Raw genomic sequence first — 22,321 nt, 5'->3', positions numbered from 1 at the left:
AAAACAGCTGACACATTTTGCATTTAAATGTACTATTTTTACTAGTTTTCACTTTAAGTATTGCTTCATATCTGATTGCTGATGTATTTCAAAGATGTATAGATGTCCTCCACCAGCACTGATTGCTGCAAGTGACAAATCTGTTTCATTTGGCTGGTTTTGGTTGTTTTATTTTTTGTTGACTTTTTTTTCCATGAAGCAATGTGCAGATCATCTTCTGGCACTTACTTAGGTGCTTAACCCATGGTTTACTTAAGTGTTTGCAAGACCCATGTTAGATGTCTTCCTCATTGGAACTTGCTCCGGTTTTATCTTGCCAGTTGCAGCGAGTGCCCCGGATGCTGAGTGCTGTCACACGAGCTGTGCCAAAGCTTCGAGGGGGAGGGGGGTCTGTCGTGTGCCTTGCAGTTCTGGCCAGGGCAGGGCCCTGATGGTTTACAGCTATTCAAAAATTCTGTCTTGTTGAAAGCAAGTTGCAGGAGTCAGAGGGGATGACAATACTCCACGGTCCCCTCCCAGCACAGGACTGGGAAGCGTGCGGCCCTGACAGCCAACAAGTTTCCCTCTCCCATAGCAGAAGAGTGGAGTTAGTGTGTTTGCACAACTCTGTTTCAGGGCATGCTGTTTGATATACCTCCCCCAGCCCCTGATACCCTGCTGCTGATTGTGGTGTTTGCATGATGTGAAGTCAGTGCTTGTATGAGTCACTCTGTGCCTCTGGGGGAAGGAGGGAGGAACGGAGAGAGAAGTGTAGTATTCCTGCAGCCCCTGAGCAGCATCAGAGCACAGCATATGGGTAGAGAAGGATTTCTGTCTCTTGGAGCCTGTCTTGACAATGGTGAAAGGAGAAGAGAGAGCCTTGGCTTATTCTTTCCTCCTCTCTCTGCACTTTACTTCTTTACCAGCTAGCTGACAGCCCTCAGGTGGTGGGGTAAGAGTGGTCTCCGGGAAGCAAGAAACCAAAATGTCCTGGTGGGCCAGCCGGCGAGTATGCCAGCTGCAGAGCAGTGCTGCCCTGGGCTGCAGCCTGGCTCCACACAGTGTGGCTGTGTACAGCCCCTGCTCCAGAGTGTCTTGGGACACAGCAGTGACATAGTCCTGTGCAAATCAAAGGGAGCAGCCTGAAATACTCAACGTGGAGGTTTTCTTGGTCCCAACACTCCCACATCCGGGGGAGATGATAGTTTGCATATACAAACCTCACATGTGTAGGAGGATCTTAAACTTGAACAGCCAGCTGCTGTAATAAATAAAATGTAGCAAATGATCCCAAAGAGAAAGGGGAAATGGGAGTCAAAAGGCCAAGGTGTTCTGACCCAAAGCAGATGTTGGCAGTATCTGGGGTGGATGTGCTGGAAGAGGAGTGGATCTTGAATGAAGTCAATGAAACGTGTAGGTCCAGCTATGGGGGTTGGGGCAGCCCCCCCCCCAGCAGAGCACTAAGGAAGCCCAGCTGCTCTTTGCAGTTTCAGAACATGGCTGAGTGCTGCCTCTGCTGCCTTACACCTTGGTCTTGAAGAACTTGGCAGATAAGGAAAGCAAAGTGATGGATGTATCAGAGAGCAGGGCCTGTGGCACAGAGTAGGTGCTATTCTCTCACTACTGCACCAAGGAAAAATTTTCTCTGCATCTTGCTTCTCTAGATACTTTTGGGTCAATTTTATTGAAAGGCCGAGTAAGAGCAAATTGCGACACTCAGTCAAGAGCTGGTGCGGATTATTGGAATGCAATACGGACTTACAAAGGAAAAAAGTCCAGTATTTCAGGCAAAACCCCTGATTTTTTTAAAATACTGCAGCAAGACTAAGGGGCAGCATCTACAGACCTATGACTTTCGTGTAAGCATCTCTGCTTGTTCTGATTTACTCGTTGCAGTGGATGGAGATTGTCCACTTCTTCCAATGTCTTCCTGTCCCCTCCTACCCTGCTCAGGCTGACAGACATGGCAGGTAATGGGTAGGCTCCCAGCTGCATTAGCTATCTCTGCCAATAGTGTTAGAGTCCATCTACTGCTCACCTCAGCCCAAAGGCCTTTCCCTTCACAAGGATGGATACATTCACTCATCTTTAACACAAAACCTCATGTAGATCCTCTGCAAGCTAACAAATTGTTATAATATCCATAGGCTTTAATTTAACTCATGCAAAAGCTAGATGCTTGCTGTATCTTCATCACATTTTCACCTTCTTAGATTGTGCTATTATTCTTCCTCTGAATTTGGAGCTTCTTTTTCAAAATAAGTCTGTATCTGTTTCTTAAGAACCCCTAACCAAGAAGCAACCCCACTGCCATCTTAATAGACTTCCTTCATCAGTCAGCAAGAGTTTTCAGCCTTTTTACTTTTATGAATTCCATGAAAACTATTAAAAAAAACAGTAACAGTAAAAATGGCAGTATAACACTGGTAAGCCCCATGGCTTGCTTTTTTTGAGGCTTACTCTTTTTCAGGTGTCATTTCTGAATCTCTTGGTGTAATGTGTAGATTCAAGGGCCTTGTACAGAGCCTGAAAAGTGACATGGACAAGTAGGTGATGTAGTTACATGGGAGTCAGTCAAGTACCCATCTGTTATTACCTGTTGGAGTGATAAATGAGAGTAATTATGGCTGACCACACAACATGAGAGGAAGATGCTGCTTTTGTTGCAAGTCTGCTGGAACATATTTCCTCATCCTAGGTGTAGAGCTCCAGGACTCTGGTGTACTAAGTGGCCCTCCCTCTGCTCTGATCTTCATGATCATACCACGTTCCAGATATTCAAAATATTGTGCTACATGGTTTGTGGATTTCTCTTAACATTGGATTTAATTCATTTGGGAAAAAGGTTTGGTAACTTCAGAACTGAGCTGCTATGCTTGCTGGAATGAGCATGCCTGCTGTTACTGCAGTAAGTGATCTAAAAAGGATGCATATTTTCAGGAGGACTCTTTTCAGGGAATGAAATAGCCAGGGTTGCAATGAAGATGTTGACCAAGTTATTTCAGCAGTAACTCATCAGGCTAAAGAAGTAGGGGTTTTAAGACAAATGAGACTTCAGCACAAGAGTGGAAAATCCCAGACTGGGATTCCTGGGTGAGACATGAGCTTTGAGCACCTTCTTACACAGTGCCAGGAATCTGGGCTGGGGAAAATGATCTGCGACTGCTCCAGAGAGGCTCCCTGGCTTGGAGTACAGCAGCCTTTTGCAAGCTTTTCCACCATGCCCTCTGATATAGTCAGGGCAGCAGAGAGGAGAGAACTGTCAAGGCCAAGGCCACATCTTCAGAGTCCAAGCTTCTTACGGCTGATATAACAGGTAGTCCCCGGGGGGCATTTTGCCAGGAAGCTCCTCTGATTTGCTGAAAAGAAAAGGCATGGTGCTCATAGCCTGAAAGCCTTCTGCTTCTACCACTGTCTGTATTGATGACTGGGATAGAGTTAATTTTCTTCCCAGGAGCTGCTGTGTTTTGGATTTTGTATGAGAATGATCTTCATGGTACACTGATGCGTTTAGTTGTTGTTGTTAAGAAATCAAGGACTTCTTCAGTTTCCCATGCTCTGCTAGTGAGCAGATGCACAAGTAGCTGGGAGGGAGCAATGCCAGGCAGCTGACCCAAGCTGGCCAAAGAAGTATTCCATACCATATAGTGTCATGCTCAGTATATAAATGGGAAGTTGGTCGGGTGCCAGGCTTCACTGCTCAGGAATTCCTGCTAGGGAACAGACTGTGTATCAGTCTCTGCGGGTAGTGAGCAATTGTATTACTGGTTTTGTATGTATTATTTTTACCATCATTATACTTTCTTCCTTTTACTGTCCTGTTAAATTGTCTTTGTCTCAACCCACAAGTTTTCCATTTTTCCTGATTCTCCTCTCCATCCCATTGAGTGGTGGGGGATAAGAGAGCAGCATTGTGGTCCTCATGGCCAGATGGGATTCAACCGTGACAATGGCAAGTTTAGCATTGCATCCCTAAGTGAATTATGAAATCTCACCCGTTATGCTCCACAGTCACCTATTTGATTTTCTGAAAGTCTTTTCCACAAAGGGGCTTGGAGGAGTGGCTCTAGTGGAAAAGAGATTTTAAGAAGTTCCACCCATCCCACTGCAGTTTTGACATGGCAGCGACAAAAATTATTTGCAAAAGCAGCCCCTAACATATACAGCAATGTTTTGTATGTAAGCATACGCATTTAAGAGAACATGAGATGTATTTTGCTTGGCTTTGGTACTGCAGGTAACATAAGAATCGACACATTTTGAATGAGTATCTGTTCACCATGAGTGTCTATGCTTAGCTGAGTGATTATCTTGCATGTTATGTGCTATTTGTCATCTCAAGGATTTTGTGGTCCATGCGTATATAAACCACAAAATAATCCCAGCCCATTTTAAATATTCATTTGATGATTAGAAAGATGAACTTAAAGTTCAACTGTTAAAGATTGTTTCATTCACATTGGCTATTAATGATTGTTACTTGCCACGCTTTTTCTTTATTTAATTACCCACTCAGTTGGGAATATCTGATTGAATGGTCCAAAGCCAGACTTAAAATCCTTCTTGCTCACGTTGAACATCTTGGCTTTGGCATAACTCAGTCATTTCTGGGAGAAACTTGAGTCTGCAAATATGTAGGTTTACATTGCCATTTAAGGCAATTTGGTTTTTGATTATTTTGTCTCTCCTACACTGCATCCGCATATATGTGGGTAAAGGATGATAATGTGTCTGTATAATTTTGTCGTAGCTACATAGAAAGAGAACTATCGCTGTTTTGCTGAACTGTGTTGACTTACTAGAGCAGTGGAGACAAAGTCAGTGTCGGTAGATATCTTATTCCTACTGGATGAGTGCTGCTAGATTGCCTAAGCTCTCAACTTTGTATGCTCTTTAAAACCATGCTCTGCTGGCTGATGGCTACAAGTTTCTGTCATGCTACTATAGAGGAAGCACAGGCTGGCTTTGAGCAGTAATAGCAATGTGCTGTTCTTTTGCTTTTCCCTTAAGTAATTTTGTAACCTGAAGAGAACAAGTGGCCGCTAGGGTTATTAGACCTGTTGTTGAAATAAATACACCAGCTTTCTTGTAAAACTGCTTGCCGTGGGTCGAGAGTGTGGGTATGCGCACACGTATCCACTGGTTATGTGTTTAGGATTTTTTCTCATGGCCTAATCTGAAGAGGGGAAAAAAAAGTTAAAAGCCATTTTGATTCAGAACATATGCTCAGCAAAGCAGGAAGAATATCTTACTTTTTTATTATGGAATGTTAATTTCCCAAATCCCAGGACAAGCTGAAATTATCTGAACTATAAATTGGATGCGTAGTAGTTCAGATAAGTGGATGTCAAGTAAAATAATATGTAGCATGAAATGATACTGCTAAAAATTGTTATTTATAGATGTCCTAAAGCTGTTAAATTTCATAAGGAAAGATGAGGATTCTGAACCTCTGTTTTACATATTTACAAGGTGGTTAGTACTCCTGTAGTACTCACTGGAATTGTATTTATGGCTAAATGTGGTAGAATGGGTTTTAAATTTATTGAGCTGGTTCTTTTAAAATATTGGTTAACTGTTATATATTTTTCTTAATTGTTCCTTTGTAAATGCAAGAACAATTAATTGCAAATAAACAAACACAAAAATAGATTATATCCCTGAGTGAAATGTATATTTTCTTAATATCAAGAAAGGCTCTGTAAACTTCTTTCTGGGTTGGGTTTCGTGATGGTGATATGGACTGATAGTGTTAAGGAAACTTTTAAGTAAATGCTATCATTTCTAGTGCGATTAGCTGTATCTTGTTTTTTTCAGTTTAATTTCATATACATATATGTGTGTCTGCCTAACATACATGAACCCTTCATCTGCTCACCTTTTATTTGCCTTAGGCACAGCATAATAGAGCGTCTTTTAAACTTTCAGAAGTTAATTATTGGTCTTGAATATAAACTGCTGTATTTACTTCCCAGCAAATTCCCCCAGCACATCCTGTTAATGCAGCTTCTGTATATTAGTATATATAAATAGAAAAATATATATAAATTCTACATTTAAGTATATGTATGCTTCTGTATATAGCGTCTGTATGATTTCTGTGTATAGCATCTGTATGATCTGTATGACCTGCGCTCTAAGTAAGTTTGTGGACGACACTAATCTGGGTGGAAGTGTGGATCTGCTGGAGGGTAGGGAGGCTCTGCAAAGGGATCTGGACCACTGGGCTGAGACCAGTGGCATGAGGTTTAACAAGGCCAAATGTCGGGTCCTGCACTTGGGGCACAACAACCCTATGCAGCGCTACAGACTGGGGGAAGAGTGGCTGGAAAGCTGCGTGGAGGAGAAGGACCTGGAGGTGTTGGTTGACAGCTGACTGAACGTGAGCCAGCAGTGTGCCCAGGTGGCCAAGAAGGCCAATAGCATCTTGGCTTGTATCAGAAATTGTGTGATCAGCAGGTCCAGGGAGGTGATTCTGCCCCTGTACTCTGTAGTGGTGAGACCACGCCTCGAATACTGTGTTCAGTTCTGGGCCCCTCACCACAAGAAGGATGTTTAGGCTCTGGAGTGTGTCCAGAGAAGAGCAACGAAGCTGGTGAGGGGGCCGGAGAACAAGTCTGAAGCTCCGCCAGGGGAGGAGGTTCAGGCTGGACATGAGAAAAAAATTATTCACAGGAAGGGTCATTGGGCGCTGGCAGAGGCTGCCCAGGGGAGGTGGTTGAGTCGCCATCCCTGGAGGTATTTAAAAGACAGGTGGATGAGTTGCTCAGGGGCATGGTTTAGTGATTGATAGGAATGGTTGAACTTGATGATCCTGGAGATCTTTTCCAACCTGGTGATTCTGTGATGTGGTTACTTAGAAATTCCTTCCTCCTTCTTCCCCTTTAAACATTATTCGTACCTAGTACATCACATTCCAAACATACAGCTGTTTGTTTAAACTGGTATGATACTTTAAAAAGCACACTTAATGCATAGATTAAATGGCTTACAAAATGTACATGTTGCTGTTTGTGCCAAGGAATCAGAGAGCGCTGCTGGAATTTTTTTAGTTCTATGTGTCTGGCTGTTAATGGGAAATTGGATGTATTTGTCAGATTAAGAGTGCCAGCAGCCCTTGGTGATAGTGTTCCTTTTAAACAGATGTGTGTTTTGTTGTGCTAGTATAAGAAAGAGAAGAGTTAAAATGAAAGAAAGGGATTCTGTGCTGTAGGAGAGAGATTAAGCAGAGTGATATTTATAGCTATAAATATCTAAAATGGATTTATGCCAGACTGTAAGCAATAACTGCTTTCTGTTGTCAAATAGGCAAACTAGTAAATATTATGAGCATTTTTCAGTCCTGTACACTCTGACTGGACTTTTTTAGGTGGGCCACACGTGGAAGATTTAATGTTTGATATGAGTGTACTTATTTGAAGTTATTTAATGTTACATAGGGATTTTGATTTAGCACTGTGATACAAAATGTACTGGAATAACAATATTCATGTAATTTGCACTTAGCAAGTAGGAAATACAGAAATGGCAATAACGATTCAATTGTACCACCAGTGCATGATACCTGGTTTTGGTCTCTGTACTCATGGTCACGATACTGTGCATCACCAGCCACAGAGAAAGAACATGTGAGTTGAAGCCAGCTCAAGCCCATTGCTCTCAAGTTTATTTATTACTGTTGTTATTCAGTTTTTATACTCTGTGCTACACTGAGCAACACATACACATCTTCCCCATGCTGTTCTAGGGGACATTCTCACTCATAATGAACTCGAGAACAGTTTGATCCACTACTGTGTTGTAGTTAGTCGATCCACTCTACTGACATAGCTGTTCATCTAAAACAAAGGCCACCCTCTGATCTCATTTTCGTTGAGATGAAGTCAGCTCTGTTTGCAGCAGCTGTGGTCAGTCACACCCTGCATTGTCCCCACAAGCTTCAGGGCATGTTGCCCTTGCCCCTCTCCTCTAAGCCTGCTTCCATCGTTTTATGGGCCAGTCACAACATTTTACATTGTGATAATTCACTGAGTTGTTTGATCAGCCATTTCTGCTGCGGTTTTCAACATTTTGATTTGTGAACCCTGAGAGTCCTTCAGCAGAGTGCCCACGCCTTTAGCCCCCCCCCATAGACAGGCAATTACATGACCTAAACAAACATGTTTCTCCAAGTTACTTTCATACATTCCCAAAGCCTGGACCATGGACCTCCAAGTTGAAAGCCTTCTTAGCCACAGTGGTAGTCAGGGGACTGTGACAAGCACCACAGGGAGTCAGAGCTGCAAGGTGACCAAGAAATATGAAGGTATGCTCCAGTGCTCTTCGTAGTTATGGAAAGTGATAGAAGCTGGATGAGCAGCGTATCAAAACCCCAGTCACTGGCACTTCGTGGCTTTATAAAAGATAGATTCTATTCTTATTCTGTAAGGAAGGTTAATGTTGCAAGTGTAACTATGACTGTACTTTCTAATTACGGTTGTGAATTTGTGGAAGAGCCAATAACTTCTGATTTACATAATTGACTACCAGTGTAGGGGAATAGAAAATATTTTTTTTAATTCACAATTTTAATCTGATTAGAAATTTTATTTCTCATGGAATCTTAAAAGCCTTCAAATTAATCCCCCTGCCAAGAATTACAATCACCGTGGCTGTTACGGTAATTTAAACTGAAGCTGTGGTTGCTGAGTCAGTTGTTGAGCTCTGCATATATATGCAGTCATCACAGCTGAAATACAGACAATACAGCAGCCTGGTTCAAAAACATTAATTGAAAAATTGGCTTAGATGAGAAGGCTGCTTCTGCGTGACTGAAATTGGATGAAGGAGTAAACAAAGGGTAATGACAAATAGCCATGTGTCAAGCTGTGGGGATGGTTTACAGTGTTAGGACCTACTACAAGTTCCCTTCATCCTATTTTATTTAAAGTCTTCACTCATTTTCTAGAAGACCTGGACCACAAGTTGATTAATTTTTTTTTTATTGTTCCAAATGAGGAAATATAATCATCGTTTTGAAGAGAAAAATCTCAAAACCTTGTTATGATAATATTTTTTGGAGGATAAAGTTTCAATATAAGCAAGTTGAGGCATGATTAATCATAGTGCTGTAGTGAGGAGAAGACAGCAGTCATGGCCACAGGCATGTAGAGATGCTAATGAAAGCAAGCTTTTTAGAATCAGGAGGAATCAACAGCAACCCCCTCTTTCTCCACAAAGAGAAATGCCAACTGTGGCTGTAGAGGCTTTAGGGTATTCAAGAACAATTGTAAACCCTGCGTGTGCCTGTGCGGAAGTCCTCACTGCTCAAAATCGGTGCCTTCCCTGGCACTGTCACAAGCATCCTACCTTTAGGCACCAGAGGATGTTACTGCTGCAGTGCTGCTGTGCAGTGTTAGAGGTACCACAATCGGGAAGGGGCCAACCTTCAGTTATTTGGGATTAGCACGGGATAAAGGTTGACTGCAACTGTTCATGTCAAAAGCTAACCTAAAGCTTGTCTAGTCAGGAGAGGGGTAGGCATCCTTCCAAATTGACTGTAGGAGTGCAGTTACTTGAGGAGGACTCTTCGGCTATGGTCCTAGAGCTATGGTGCAGTTGATGTGAGCTAATAGCCCATGAGCCAGCAGAGGCGGTCCAAGCTCCCTTCTTTTCCTCCACCAGTGTTGCACTTGGCTAGAAGACTTTGTGTCTCTGCCCCCACACCTGCCCATTCTGCGGATGTTGGCGCTTGGGGCTGCATTGCTTCAGCAGTTCAACCTGATAACCTAGCAACAAGCCCTACATTTTGTTAGGATGGTGCTGTGCTGTGTCAGTAAATGGAACAAACACAGTGACAGGTCCAAGAGCAGCACAAAAGAAGGAACAGGAGTCCACAGCCAGGCCATGGAGGTTGTGGTGGGAGCCATGCTCCTGGTTTGGTTTCACCCAGTAGTAGCTGAGCAGCAGTGCTGAGCTGCTCATCACCCCACAGAGCTCTCTGCTCAGGCTGGCTGAGCTGGCGGAATGAGGTTGTTACCACGTGTAGCTTTGCTGGTGCTTAATTTTTCTGTCTGCCAGCTGGGGATTACCTCTTCAAGGAATGAAATGAATATAAATTGACTAGTTAGTTATTTGAAAAAAAAGAGAATGTGCAAGTATAAAATAAAATAAGATAATATAAGATAAAATTTAAACACAATTTGTCTGTATATGTGTAGCATCTCGTGTCAGTGGAGTACTTGGGTGAAAGTGGAAGTCTGCTTACCACTGTGAGTCTGTAGGGAGCCTCTTAGAGTTGGGTTTGTTTGAATCGTTACAGTAATTTGTTTAAAAAAAAAGACAACGCAAGTAAAAATACTCTCTTCCAAAGTGACATCTAGCTTTGCTTTCACTGCAGGTTTCAGAAATTACATAGAGATTAAACCTGAGATTCAAACTAGTTGGAAATAAGCAAAAAAAAAAAAAGTGCTTATTTCCTCCCTGCCCCATTGCACATACACTGGCTCACTTTAGTGTGGAATATGTCTGCTTTAAATTTTTTCTTCAGATGCATCTTGTTATTAGTGGAGTTAGGAAAAAGTTGTTCCAGGAAAATGTAGCACATCCATCCATATCTAAGCAAATCCAAGCTTTCCCTGTCTGCCCTCCCCCAAACTAGACCAGTGATGCAGTAGGTATAAACTTGGCTTAAAATCCCTGTGAGCTGTGGAGCGGCTGAGCTCAACGTGGTGTTATCCTCAGAGCTGATGTTGCAAAATCAGCTGTGGTCTTGTTTGAGTCAGTGGAGAACTCTAAAGCTCAGCAACTGGAAAATATCAGTGCATTAACTTTTCATTCCATATTGATCTCCAAACAGAGTTTCAAAGGACTCTATTAGGAAAAAAAAAGAGGATTTTAAGCAGGGATTACTTTTTCATGTCTTGTAAAGAATGCATTATGCATGTGGCAAGCTAAAGCTTTGAAACTCAACTTCCATCTGCACTCCATGACAGTATCTTTATATAATTCCATGTCTATAAGACAAGGTTTGAAAATGAAATTAGTTTGTGTCATGCACAGTTCCCGTAGAGATCAAAGGCAGACCTGTTAATACAACTATTGCTATTCATGAGTTTCATAGCCGTGTGAGTTTCAAGTTAATTATAAATGCTTGTTTAATCACTTAACAATAGGGTATCAGAGTCTCATCTGGGCATTATGCATATAGCTCTCACTTTTTTAATTAAAGAAAATTCCTACCTTTTTTTCCAAGAAATTAATTTTGGTGGTAATGCTCCAGGCTCTAGCAGGTCAGGATATGCAAAACCTCTTTTAAATGTTGGGCAATTGTGTGATGAATGTCTTTATTTTATTATCCGTTAACTGCCCCTCCCTCCTCCTTGAGTACATGGTTGTGTGGTAGCCTGGTTGTCACTGGAGGTGGCATGAATTGCTCTAGTTCTTATTCCTTGTGTGCATTATCACTAGGAAAGAATGTATTTTGAGATAAATTAATGTATTTGTCGTTTTAGTTTCCAAATGCTTTGTTTAATAGATCTTAAGCTTGAACAGGCAAGTAAGGCACCTCTCTGACCTTCATATCACAGACCACTCTGCTTTGTTTAAATATTGAGGATTGAGTCTAATTATTTTAGTTAAATGAAATCATGTCAGTCCTCTGGAAATTAAATTCTTGTGCACTAGAGGAACCAGCCACAGTGCCAGCAATGCCTGAGGCACTTGCAGTGGCAAGGAATGTTAGATGAGAAACACAGATGAATCAAACTGTGCTGCAGGAAAGGGTGAAAAAGCCTCAAGTGCCACCCAAGAGCAGCCTCCTTCACAGCCCCAGATCCTGCTTGTCCACTGAGATGACGTGAGCACAGTGCATTGATTTGGCATCACAGCGTGGCTTCTCTGTGCCAGCAAAAAGACTGGACTGTGTAGCTCCCATTGCATCTGGTCTCTACTGTATCTGAGAAGGAGCAAAGGAGAAGAATAAAAGAAAAACTTGGAAACCAGTCAGTTGTGCATTTGGGGGAGAAAAGTTCCTTTTTGTCTTCTGATGTGTGAGAGTTAATTACAGTCATAAAACTGCAAGTGCTCAGAGCATGCAGAGGAACATACTGGTAGTCTTCCCCATGACCTCTAAAGCAGAAAAATGTTTAGCAAATTCATATTGCAGTGCTAAGAAGAAGAACCACAGACAGCCATTTGGGCTGGCTTTATAAATGTTCTAGAATCAAACATTAATTCTGTTAACTCGAGAATTAAACATTAATTCTAAGCTTTAAACACCTAGAACTAAAATTACAAGGTGGATTTTTTTAAAAGAAAAAAAAAAGAAAAGAAATCTCCATTTAATCTGTCAGCACGAGTTAGTCTGCCATCTAGTAAGTTGTGTTCTTGTTGCTAAGAAACAACACCTGAATTTTCTGAAATTTAGTGTTGGTTGATCCTGTACCTCTGTCAGTAAGACTAAAAGTTCTCAGCTGACCTTTTCTTTTTGCAGTTTCCCTGTTAATGCACAGTGATCCAGCCTTCTGTCACAATAACTGAAGAGGTCAAGTTCTTCAAAAGGCTGGTCCTGTGCTTCCCTGTCCCCTGGGTTTTTATGTGGCTCTTGTCTGAACCCCTCTGCTTTCCAAGTCCTTGAAGTCTGGGCCTGAGAACCAAGCTTTGTTGTATAGTCCTTACCGGAGGTCTGACCAGTGCCGTGGACAGAAGTAAGTCCCTGCTTGATGCCAGGGACTGCAGCAGCCCTGGTATGGTCTTGAGGGCCACTGAACAGGCAGCAAGCAGGAGGAGACCTTCCCCATCCCAACCCTTAGTCGGGTTCACTGTAAATCAGTGGCAGATGCTTACCCCGGTTCAGACCTTGGTTACCTGTGGTAGAGGGGTAGGCTGTGTAGCACCACTGGATTTCCTGTAATGCGGGCTAGAGCCTGTTCTGTACAGAGGATGTCATCGTCATTGCCATAGATCTACAGGCACACCTAGTTTGCCTTTTGAGGTGGTACACATGAACTTACCTTTCAAGTGACCACATAAATGAAGACCATTGTCTGTGTTTCTTGAGGGATTTTACATACACATTTTCCTATTTTTTATATGAACTTACTCTGCTACTATTTTGAAACTTGGTTGTCAGTAGAGTCTTGTTGTAGTTCATTAGAAAGATATGACAATATGTAAACGCGTGAGTTGGTATCTGTGATGAGGTACCGGGGAACACTGCTTTTTCTAGGAAAATGTTTTCCTTCAGATAAATGAAAATCCTATTATTTGGCTAAGAGGTGACCTCGCACATGGGCAAAAGGACAAGAAGCGGAAAGGCTTATCCATTTGGCATGTAGGATTCAGAACCAGGCACGTTGCCAGTAAGCTAAATCAGAGCAGGGGATACAATTGTATTTTAAAATAACGTCTATAATGGCATTTTTAAAATGAGCAGGAAGTTTTCTTTCTTTAATCAAAACCTAGATAATTTAAATATCTCTTTGGTAATATCCTGACATTGTCCATGGATAGTGGACCCCCAGAGGAAAAGATAAGTGATAACGACTGCCTGTGTCAGCCTGTTCCCTAAAGAGATCATCTGTCCAGCAGACGTCAGCGGGAGTCTGCTGACAGAGGGGTGTGTGCACAGAAACCAAATTATAGGATTGGGACCTAAATAAGATTGTGATCTTTGACTTCAAATCTCTGTCAGAACTTCTCTGTTATTTCAGTATTTGAGATCTGACAGTGTGCCATCACTCAGATTGCTCAGGATTTTTCTTTTTATGTAATATTAGGCTTTGTTTTTTTAAAGGAAACAACAGTGCTTTTCACTTTTCGTAGTCTGGTTGTAGCAGACAGTGCTGATGATACCAGTTGTGAAGGAAACCATTCCCAAACTGAGAGTTCACAGCAATATAGAGTGGTTGTAAGTCTAAGAAGAAGGGTTGTGACTGCAGAAATAGTTGTCTTAAGGTTAATTGTATTTCAGAGGAAGCAGTATGGTTCATAAAGCAGATGGCACAGGAAGGATTGTTCAGAGAATGTTTAGACTTAGTAAAATCTCAAAAATCAGATTAAGGAGCCAGATAGGATTCTGGATTGGAATCTTAATATGTAAGGGTTTTTATTTTCCTTTTTTAAATTTCACTTTCCCAAACTATAACCTTGGAGATGCTGGGTTTTTTATATAGCTGACAGTAAGTGTAGTAATAGAAAACTGGGACTTTCAGTGCAGCTGAAAACCAAACTGTTTTAGTAGTTTTGGTTTGTGCTTGTTTGAAAAACAAGTAAGATGTGATTACTGAAAGAAGACAAAGGAATATAATTAAGAGATCTAGGCTTAGAGCATATGTATACAGCAACCTTGAGCCCTTTGTGGAATGTAACCCTCTATTTGCTTTTTTCCCCACTATCTTTCTTTCCCCACTTTGCGTTGGGATTCTTGAAGCCAGAGTTGCAGGTTTTCCTGCGTGGCTTTCACTATTTAACATTATTTTAACATTTAAACATTTTAACATTTGCAGGTGGCTCATTCCTAGCTGCACTTTTGGACAGGGAGACACAGTCTTTTTGCCTATCCAAACAGGATATCTTTGCCCACAGCTTATCTCCTGGAAATGAACAGTTAGCATAAGAAGCTCTTGCTTTGGACGTGAAACATTCCGGTAGGAACGTAATGGCAGGGTGTGCACTAGTGTTACAGGCAAATTACTCTGGCTCAACCTGTCCCCACCTGCGTTGTGCTGCAAGCTGATGGGGAACTGCATGCCAGACAGCCCAGGTCTGAAAGAGTCACATTCACACCACACTAGTCAAGAGCCAGGTATATAAGACAGTGCTATCAGCTCAGGCGTAGCCTATCCTGAATGTGACTGGCTTGTCTGGGGAGGTGAGAGATCACAGCTGCCCCCTGGTAAATTCTTCAGCTCAGAGTCTGACACCTCAGCCTTCTCTGCTTTGTTCTCCAGTGTGGGAACATCAGCACTGTGCACCTTTATGTTCCCTTCCTTCCTCCTGAGACTCACTGGTAGCAGAGAGTAAAGCTCGTTCAGATCTTAAGACAGTGAATATTCCTGCTGTAGTAAAATAATAGAGAGCACAACAGTATCACAGATCTGTGGAGGAATGAAGCATACGTCTCTTTAAGCAGTTCATGTTCTCGAAGTACATCTTACGCAGTGCATTTGGTTCCCTGCCTTCATCATGTTCCCCACACTGCAGATGTCCTTCCCTCTCTGAGCCCATGTGTTTTTAATTGTGTGAGCTCCTTGCTGTGATAGCCTGTAAAACTGAAGAGTAACTTATCTGCTTTATCCCCACCGTTTTGCTCAGAGTACCAACTGAAAAGTTTGCCAGATATTTTTAAGACTCTGTTCCTTAGTAATGAGTTTACTAAGCAGCTTTTTCTAATTAAATGCTTCTTTTAGTATACCTAATGCTTTGGTCTAAGACCTCCCTATTAATTTGAGTATAGACTGATCTTGAATCACTTGCTATTCTTACTCTGCTCTCTTCTTTCCCTTCTTAAATCTTCCTCTTCTTCAAGAAGTGTCTGAATATTTACTAACAATCCTGAAACTTATGGTATAGCTTTTTTAAGTTTCCATAGTAGTCTCCCCTTATAGATTGTTCTCATCACTCAGTGTTTGAGAGGAGGTTTTCTTCAACAATTTCTCTCCAGTTCTAAGTTTGTAGTCATTGTGTTGCTGTGGAAATTACTGTGATGATGCAGGTTTAGTGTTATGACCTCACTGCTGCATTAGATAAGAAGAAAAGGGAGCTGTTGTGTAGAAGAAAGCCCTGAATTAAGCAACTTGTATATATTTCATGTTTATGTCAGGGAAGACAACACAAGAAAAGAATTAGAGTTGTTCAGGATTGTTGGTAGGATTTTCTCTGTCTTCTCAGGAAAAAACCAAATCTGAATATTAAAAATGGGGAGAGAAAAAAAAACTGTATCAGATCTAGGGACTTGTGGTTTGGAACAGCATTTCCAATCTGTTGCCTTTCAGGACATCAGTCTTCCACCTTGGGTGATAGTTTTTGGCGTTTCCATTTGGAAACAGGACTTTGGAAACCCTTATCCTTCCTTATCAGAAAGAGAGAAGGATGCAGATGGAAGCCCTTGTATAGCTATAGAGTTAAGTATAAAAGAGTTTCCTACTGGAGATACCATGGCTAACTCTGTTGTTTGAGAAGAGAGAGCTGGATTTGTGTATACAGGAAAAATTTTGTTTATCAGTCATTGTGATCAATTTTAGCAATAGTCTCTACTCTAGAATTTTGGATATCTATAAGGAATTAAATAGTTATGATACTTCTGTTGTTTTCTTATCCTCTTCCTTGATTAGTATTTAATATTCCAGAGCTCCTTAGTTCCTTCTTATGTGTGGTTGTTTTAGAAAAGGCTAAACTTTCATGTTACTGCAATTGCTAACCACAATGTTCAGCTTGTCCTTTTTCCTTGCTTTTTCTTTAATGCATGACCCGTTATTCTAAACCGCATCTGTTCTTCACCATTCTTTGCTAGGCAATTCAAAGTGGGAAACATTAACAACACAGCTATCTGGCTTTGGATCTAAGCATATTGTTCATGCACATTTTGAAAATAAAACTTATATTGCTTTTTGCTGTCATGTTTGTAAATACATGTACAATTTGTAGATACATGAAATACATGTGCATTCTTCCTTTGATTAATATAGCTGCCATTCACATGCACAAGATTTCATAAGTTGCTTGTTGATCAAGGCAAAGTTTCTAAGAAGGTATTCTGTACATGCACACCAGAGTGTATGGACACTGGTTTTCACATTATTTTCTTTGACTACTAAATGCAAAACTGGGAACAAGTCCAAAATCTTTAATAGCGAGAGTGTATTTCATGCTGATCTCCTCTAAATTGGCATCCTCCATTGCCAAGTTCTAAAGTGAGGGCTGCGATGATGATGAATTTCTCTAATGGGTTTTTTGTTCAGGGTTGCCTGATATTTATATTTTCTGTAGTGTAGGATTCAGACAGAAGGTCTCTGCATATTAAAGGGCCCAATATCTTTCTGGCTGAAATACCCTTAGGACAGAGGTGCTGATATTTTTGTATTAGATCCTGACATCCTTTTAAATTTTTATACTGTTACAGTATGTTTCTCAGCATACTCAGTTATGTCATTTCTTTGTTGTTCTTCTTGTTGTTATGTCTTGCTGGATAGGGGCTCACACCAAAATAAATTCTTAAAATCCTAACACACAGCAGTAATATAACAGAACTGTATCGCCAGTGCTAGTCTGTAGAAACTGATGTGTTGTTTTTAAATAAATATGAGCAGGAGATGGTGCTTTCTTTTTCTGTGCAGGACATGAAGAAGTGAGTTGCACATGGAGTGTGAGCATATTATTTGGTAGTGGCTGAATTCCCCTGGTAGAGAAAGGAATTTGCAAAATATCCTCTACTACCTTGGGGAATGGAGTAAGCTGACGTAGGGGACTTATTGCAAGAGCAATAGAATTTCCAGAGATGATGGTGAGAACAAGAGAAATGAGAGAGAAAAGAGGGAGCTACGTATTCATTTAGAATGAGTGACTGTAAATAAAAAAATTCAAGGAGTGGCTTGGTGGAGGCATTGGACTATTGCTGGATCTTTTCAACACAGCTTTGCATTTAAGTCATAGTTATTGAAGAAAGGCAACAGCTGCTACTGCAGAGCATGAAGCAGAGGAACTCTTGGAAGGGCAGAAAAATAATCATAGATATGGAGGAATGCCTTCCAGAGGGACTGTGTTGCACAAGCCATTCTGCTTTATGTAACAAAAGCCTGGTGACACAATGCATGGTTCAGTCATAGGAGTGCCCCAGAGTAGGCAAATATTGTACATCTGGAAACATTTAGACAAGTAATTAGTTTCTGGAAAAACAGCAAATTACTCAAGGAAAATGTAGTCTATTGTGTTAGCTTCTGACTGCACGCCTACAAGATGTACGATGCTCCTGACTGCCTTAACCATCACTTCTTTGCTCCTTATACCCACCAGTTGTATGTGGGGACAGGTCATATGGTAGTGTCAGGGCTGGCGAGCAGCTGTCACTAGGTGTGGTGGCATTTTCACCCTTTTGCAAAAAGGACCAGTGAACAGGGCGGCAAGGAGAGATCTTCCTCTCTCACTCACTGCTAGCACTCTGCATCCCACCTGGTTGTCCTGATCCTGTGGGATTTCACCACCTTGGTTAGACATCACCAGGGGAATCCTGTGTCAGCTGTGGCAATCTCTTTCTTCCTGGGCTTCCTTCACAGCAGATTTCCTCTGGTTCTTTGCTACAGAAACAGAGACATGTTTTGGGGAAGGGGTGGGGGAGCACAGCCCACTTCCAGCCTTTCCCTCTTCCCACTGCTGGTGGAGAAGCCTGGCTGGAGCAGACACGCAGCAAGGCAGAGAAGTTACAGAAAGTTACGATGCTGTGCTATCTGTGTCTCATATGTGGTGTTTGATAGCATGTGCATTTAGAATCATGGTGATAGTGTGAGATTGACAAGTTGCCTGTCAAAGGGAATATTGCCTGGCCGTGGTGATGTGCTGCCCAGCTGCATGTGGGTCTTGGTGGAATGTAGATGCCTCCATTGCTGGAGTTAGCAGTAGGGCAATAATTCAGGAGCTGATCTGTTGTGTGACAGAATCTGCACTGTTATAAAGACTGACTGCTTGAAATGGAGAACTGCAGGCCGGGACAAGAGTTTGTATTTGGCACCCAAGTGTCAGAGGTTAGCACTGAGCCCCATGTCTTTTTGGTCATTGGTGTGCTGGCATGTTCTACGTGCTGCCTCCTGCAGAAGTCTTTCAGACAGTAATTGCTGTGGGTTTTTTGTCATTACAGAAGTAACACTGAAGGTCCATGTAAGCGATGCCAGCACACATCAGCCAGTAACTGAAGCCTTCATTGAGATTTTTACCAACCAGATCTCCATTGCATCTGGAACCTCAGGAGCAGATGGCACTGCCTTCCTCAAGTTTCAGTATAAGTTGGGCAATCAACTGATAGTGACTGCTAGTAAACGTTCGTATGTGCCAAATTCTGCACCATGGAAACCTGTAAGATTGCCTGGTAAGAGATCTTTATTTTTGTTCTGAGGTAAGATTTTGCATCTAAAGGAAGCTACACAGTTTTGTGTGATATGTTTTAATGCTTATGATCCTTGGTGGGAGGAAGAATATCTGTGTGTTTCAAAAAGAGAAAGGTTTCTTCCTTAGTTAATTATAGCATCAGGGCTGTGCAGAGATTCGCTCTGCTCCTGGCTGTCCTTGATACAGTGCTATGTCAGTTTTCAAACAACTGTTGGAGTTTTTACAGCTCCACAGAAAATAAATTCCAGATCTTTTTTGTTATGGGAATTCTGTCTTTAAGTGCTTTGTTTCAGCAGCTGTGATGTACTCATTCATTTCTTTCCCAAGGTATAGAAACAACTGTTGCACTACAGGCTGTAGTGTACAAAAAATGTTCTGGCCTTTCAGTTCTTGGACATGTCCATAGGACAGTTTTAATCTGCAGTTATGGTATCCAGACGTAAGGATTTTTTCTAACCTAATTACCATTTTGGGGTTTTTTTTCCACAGACATGTAAATATAACAATAATACTTGCATGTTAGTTTTTTATCAGAATGCCTCAAAATTTTATTTTGCAACTAATTTTAATTAGTTATACAGGAGGGGAAACTTGAGTCATGAAGACTTTATGTACTGCTAAACAGAACAGATTGAGGGTGGCTTTCAGACCTCAAGACATGACATCTAGATGAAGGTCACTTCTCTTTTTTTTATCTGCCTTTCCTCTAATCCACAGGCACAGTTAGGGTGCAAGTGGTTTGGGAATAGTCCCAGACTTTTATTGTACCCAAAACATACCTGAATACCACCTCAGATTTGATAATTAGCCCAGGCCAAAGCCATGCCAGGTTTTAAGTGCACTAATATTTAAATAACATAAATGATCACAGGGCACTCCTGTGCCTTGGCTCAGTTTTATTTATTAATATCAACATAGCCAGAGGGACTGTGTGACTTGCCGCAAGGTCAAGCAGCAAATGTATTTTCAAATGGGGAAAGGAACTTGAATCTCTTCAAACCCAGAATTATGCTTTAGGCATTTCAGCGTGATGTTTACTTATCTGCATTCACTTGTGTCAGATACAATAAACTGACTTCTTCCACATTTCCTCTACCATATTCTGCCACATTTTCCAGTTACTTAATGGAGCTATATCAAAGACTAAGCCAGGCTCTTAGGTGTATGGTGAAAGAATAAAAAGCAACTTAAATATTTGAGTTGCAACAAGGAGAGTTTCAAATAAATAATAGGGAACAATCCTTTACAGAAGTAGTAGTCAAGGATTAGAACAAGTTGCCCAGAAAGGTTGTGAAATCTCCATCTTTAAAGATATTCAGAACTCAACTGAACAGCCCCTGCTTGTTTGAAGCAGTTGACCTCTATAGGTCCCTTCCAACTGTAATTGTTCTGTCACTCTGTTTCGAAATTTCCTTGATCATAGAATTGTAGAATGATTTGAGTTGGACGGGGCTTTAAAGATCATCTAGTTTCAATCCCCCTGCCATGGGCAGGGACACTTCCCACTGGACCAGTTTACTCAAAGCCCCATTCAGCCTAGCCTTGAACAACTCCAGGGATGGTGCAGCCACCTCTTTCCTGGACAGCCTGATCCAGGGCCTCCCCATCCTTGTTGTGAAGAATTTCCTCTTAATGTCTAGTCTAAATCTGCCCCTGGGAAGACACGTGCTTTTTTCTGTTTAAATAAGATGAAGTGCAGCTTCCTTAGCATACTTAATGTACTTCTTTAAGGCACCATCGTGAAGGATTAAAGCATGGAATAACCTCTTCTTGCCTGTACCTTTTCTTGCCTTGTGCCTTATGTCTTTCTGACTAATACCCTACGTCTTTTGAATGTGACATGCTTTTCCAGCAGCCTGGTGTTTGTTTGGATAGGTTTTTTGCTTGTTGCTTTTTCTTAAATACTGATTTTGAGGGAAGAGTATCAAGCAAGACATTATTATTTTGGCAAGTCCTTGAAGTTTAAAGAGCAGTAAATGTATACAGTTTCCACAAAATCTTCCTTTCCACAACTGAAATGTGAGCTTAACTGAGACAATAGATTCCTTTCACCTCTGATCTTCCCCCATTGAAACTGGTAGATGGTTTGCCATTGATTTAATTGGGAGCAGAATCCTTTCTTCTGCTTGCTGTACCTGGAACTTAATCCCTTTCTTTGATTAAAGAAACAAGAAGTTACAACTTGATATGCTTCATGTAGATTTAATAGGGTTGTCCTTTGAATTACTCCTTAAAAAGGGCACGACATAAAAGTTCATTCCCAAAATACTTAGTCTGATATTTTTTATATTAACTAAGAAGTCTATAGTTTTTAAAAAGCTTTCTGAGAGCTGTTGGTATTTAGATTCCTATCATGCTTATAACTAGCACAGCATAGAAGTTTTGAAAACCATGGAAGTTTTATTGTTGCTCTTTTCTTTAATCTGGATTGAACGATGGGGATCAAGCAGCATATTTAAATCCTGATTCTGCAGTGTGCAGTCTGGGCACAAGCGTATGGTGTATTTCATTTCCTGAAAATGTCATTTAATGGTACTAGTAGTTGTCACCCCACAGAGCAGATATGGCATTGTGAGCAGCTATCCACCCACGGCCAAGGTTTAGGCCAATGCGCCATCCCTTGTGCTGTGACAAATGAAGTATGGACACATTTACTTGAACCACCTCAATGGGAGAAAGATGACTATGAGTGGGGAGTAGTTTTGAAAGCTACAGGTTGGTAATGTTTAAAGTGCTGTAACAGGACTTTGCCAAAGGATCAGGGTTCTTCCATCGTGGTCGATATGCATTAGTCATAATTTTATGCTGAAATGCTGTGCAGCCACTGAGTTTGTGATACTGTAATAGCTTTAAAGAGTAATCATCGAGGGTTTTCTCTTTTCGTAATTCAGCAGAAATGAAATTTTCTTATATTAAAAAAAATAATTACTAGCTTTTTACCACTTAAGCAGGAGGATTATTTATTTACATAGTAATAAATGGTAGGAGGAAAAGATTAAGATCTCTTTTTCCATTAAACTATTTATCAGCAGAGCCATGACTCCACTTATTAACACTTCATTAATTTAACATCACTTGAGTTGTTGAGCGTTCATGATGAAAGATGTTCTCATCTATCTGTTCTTGGCTTTGCATAGGTTTTTCTTTTAAATAATTTGGAAGAAAATAAATCTGTGGCTGTTAGTCCATATTTAAGAGGACATTGCAGAGCTGTATGTGCAATGAAAAGAGGGATTGTTGAGTCAGCACAGTGCAGACTAGGTGG

The 22,321-nt window shown here is 41.2% G+C and overlaps 1 protein-coding gene across 3 annotated transcripts in view; it reads left to right on the top strand.

Annotated features, from left to right (window-relative positions):
- The window catches only part of FAM171A1 (family with sequence similarity 171 member A1), an 89,906-nt gene that overhangs the window by 32,681 nt on the left and 34,904 nt on the right, over positions 1-22,321 (top strand). The window contains exon 2 of one of the 3 annotated variants that reach the window (XM_054059112.1): positions 18,809-19,036. The exons of 1 other annotated variant lie outside the window; for it this stretch is intronic. In XM_054059112.1, coding sequence (XP_053915087.1) covers positions 18,809-19,036 — 228 coding nt within the window. Of the gene's footprint in view, positions 1-18,808; positions 19,064-22,321 lie in introns of those variants that run through there. One more of the 3 variants, XM_054059114.1, reaches the window with a different exon arrangement.

Source organism: Cuculus canorus, chromosome 2 (assembly GCF_017976375.1).
Source record: "Cuculus canorus isolate bCucCan1 chromosome 2, bCucCan1.pri, whole genome shotgun sequence".
NCBI lineage: Eukaryota > Metazoa > Chordata > Aves > Cuculiformes > Cuculidae > Cuculus > Cuculus canorus.
Note: the sequence above shows the minus strand (reverse complement) of the source record. Positions and strands in the feature narration are given on the sequence as shown.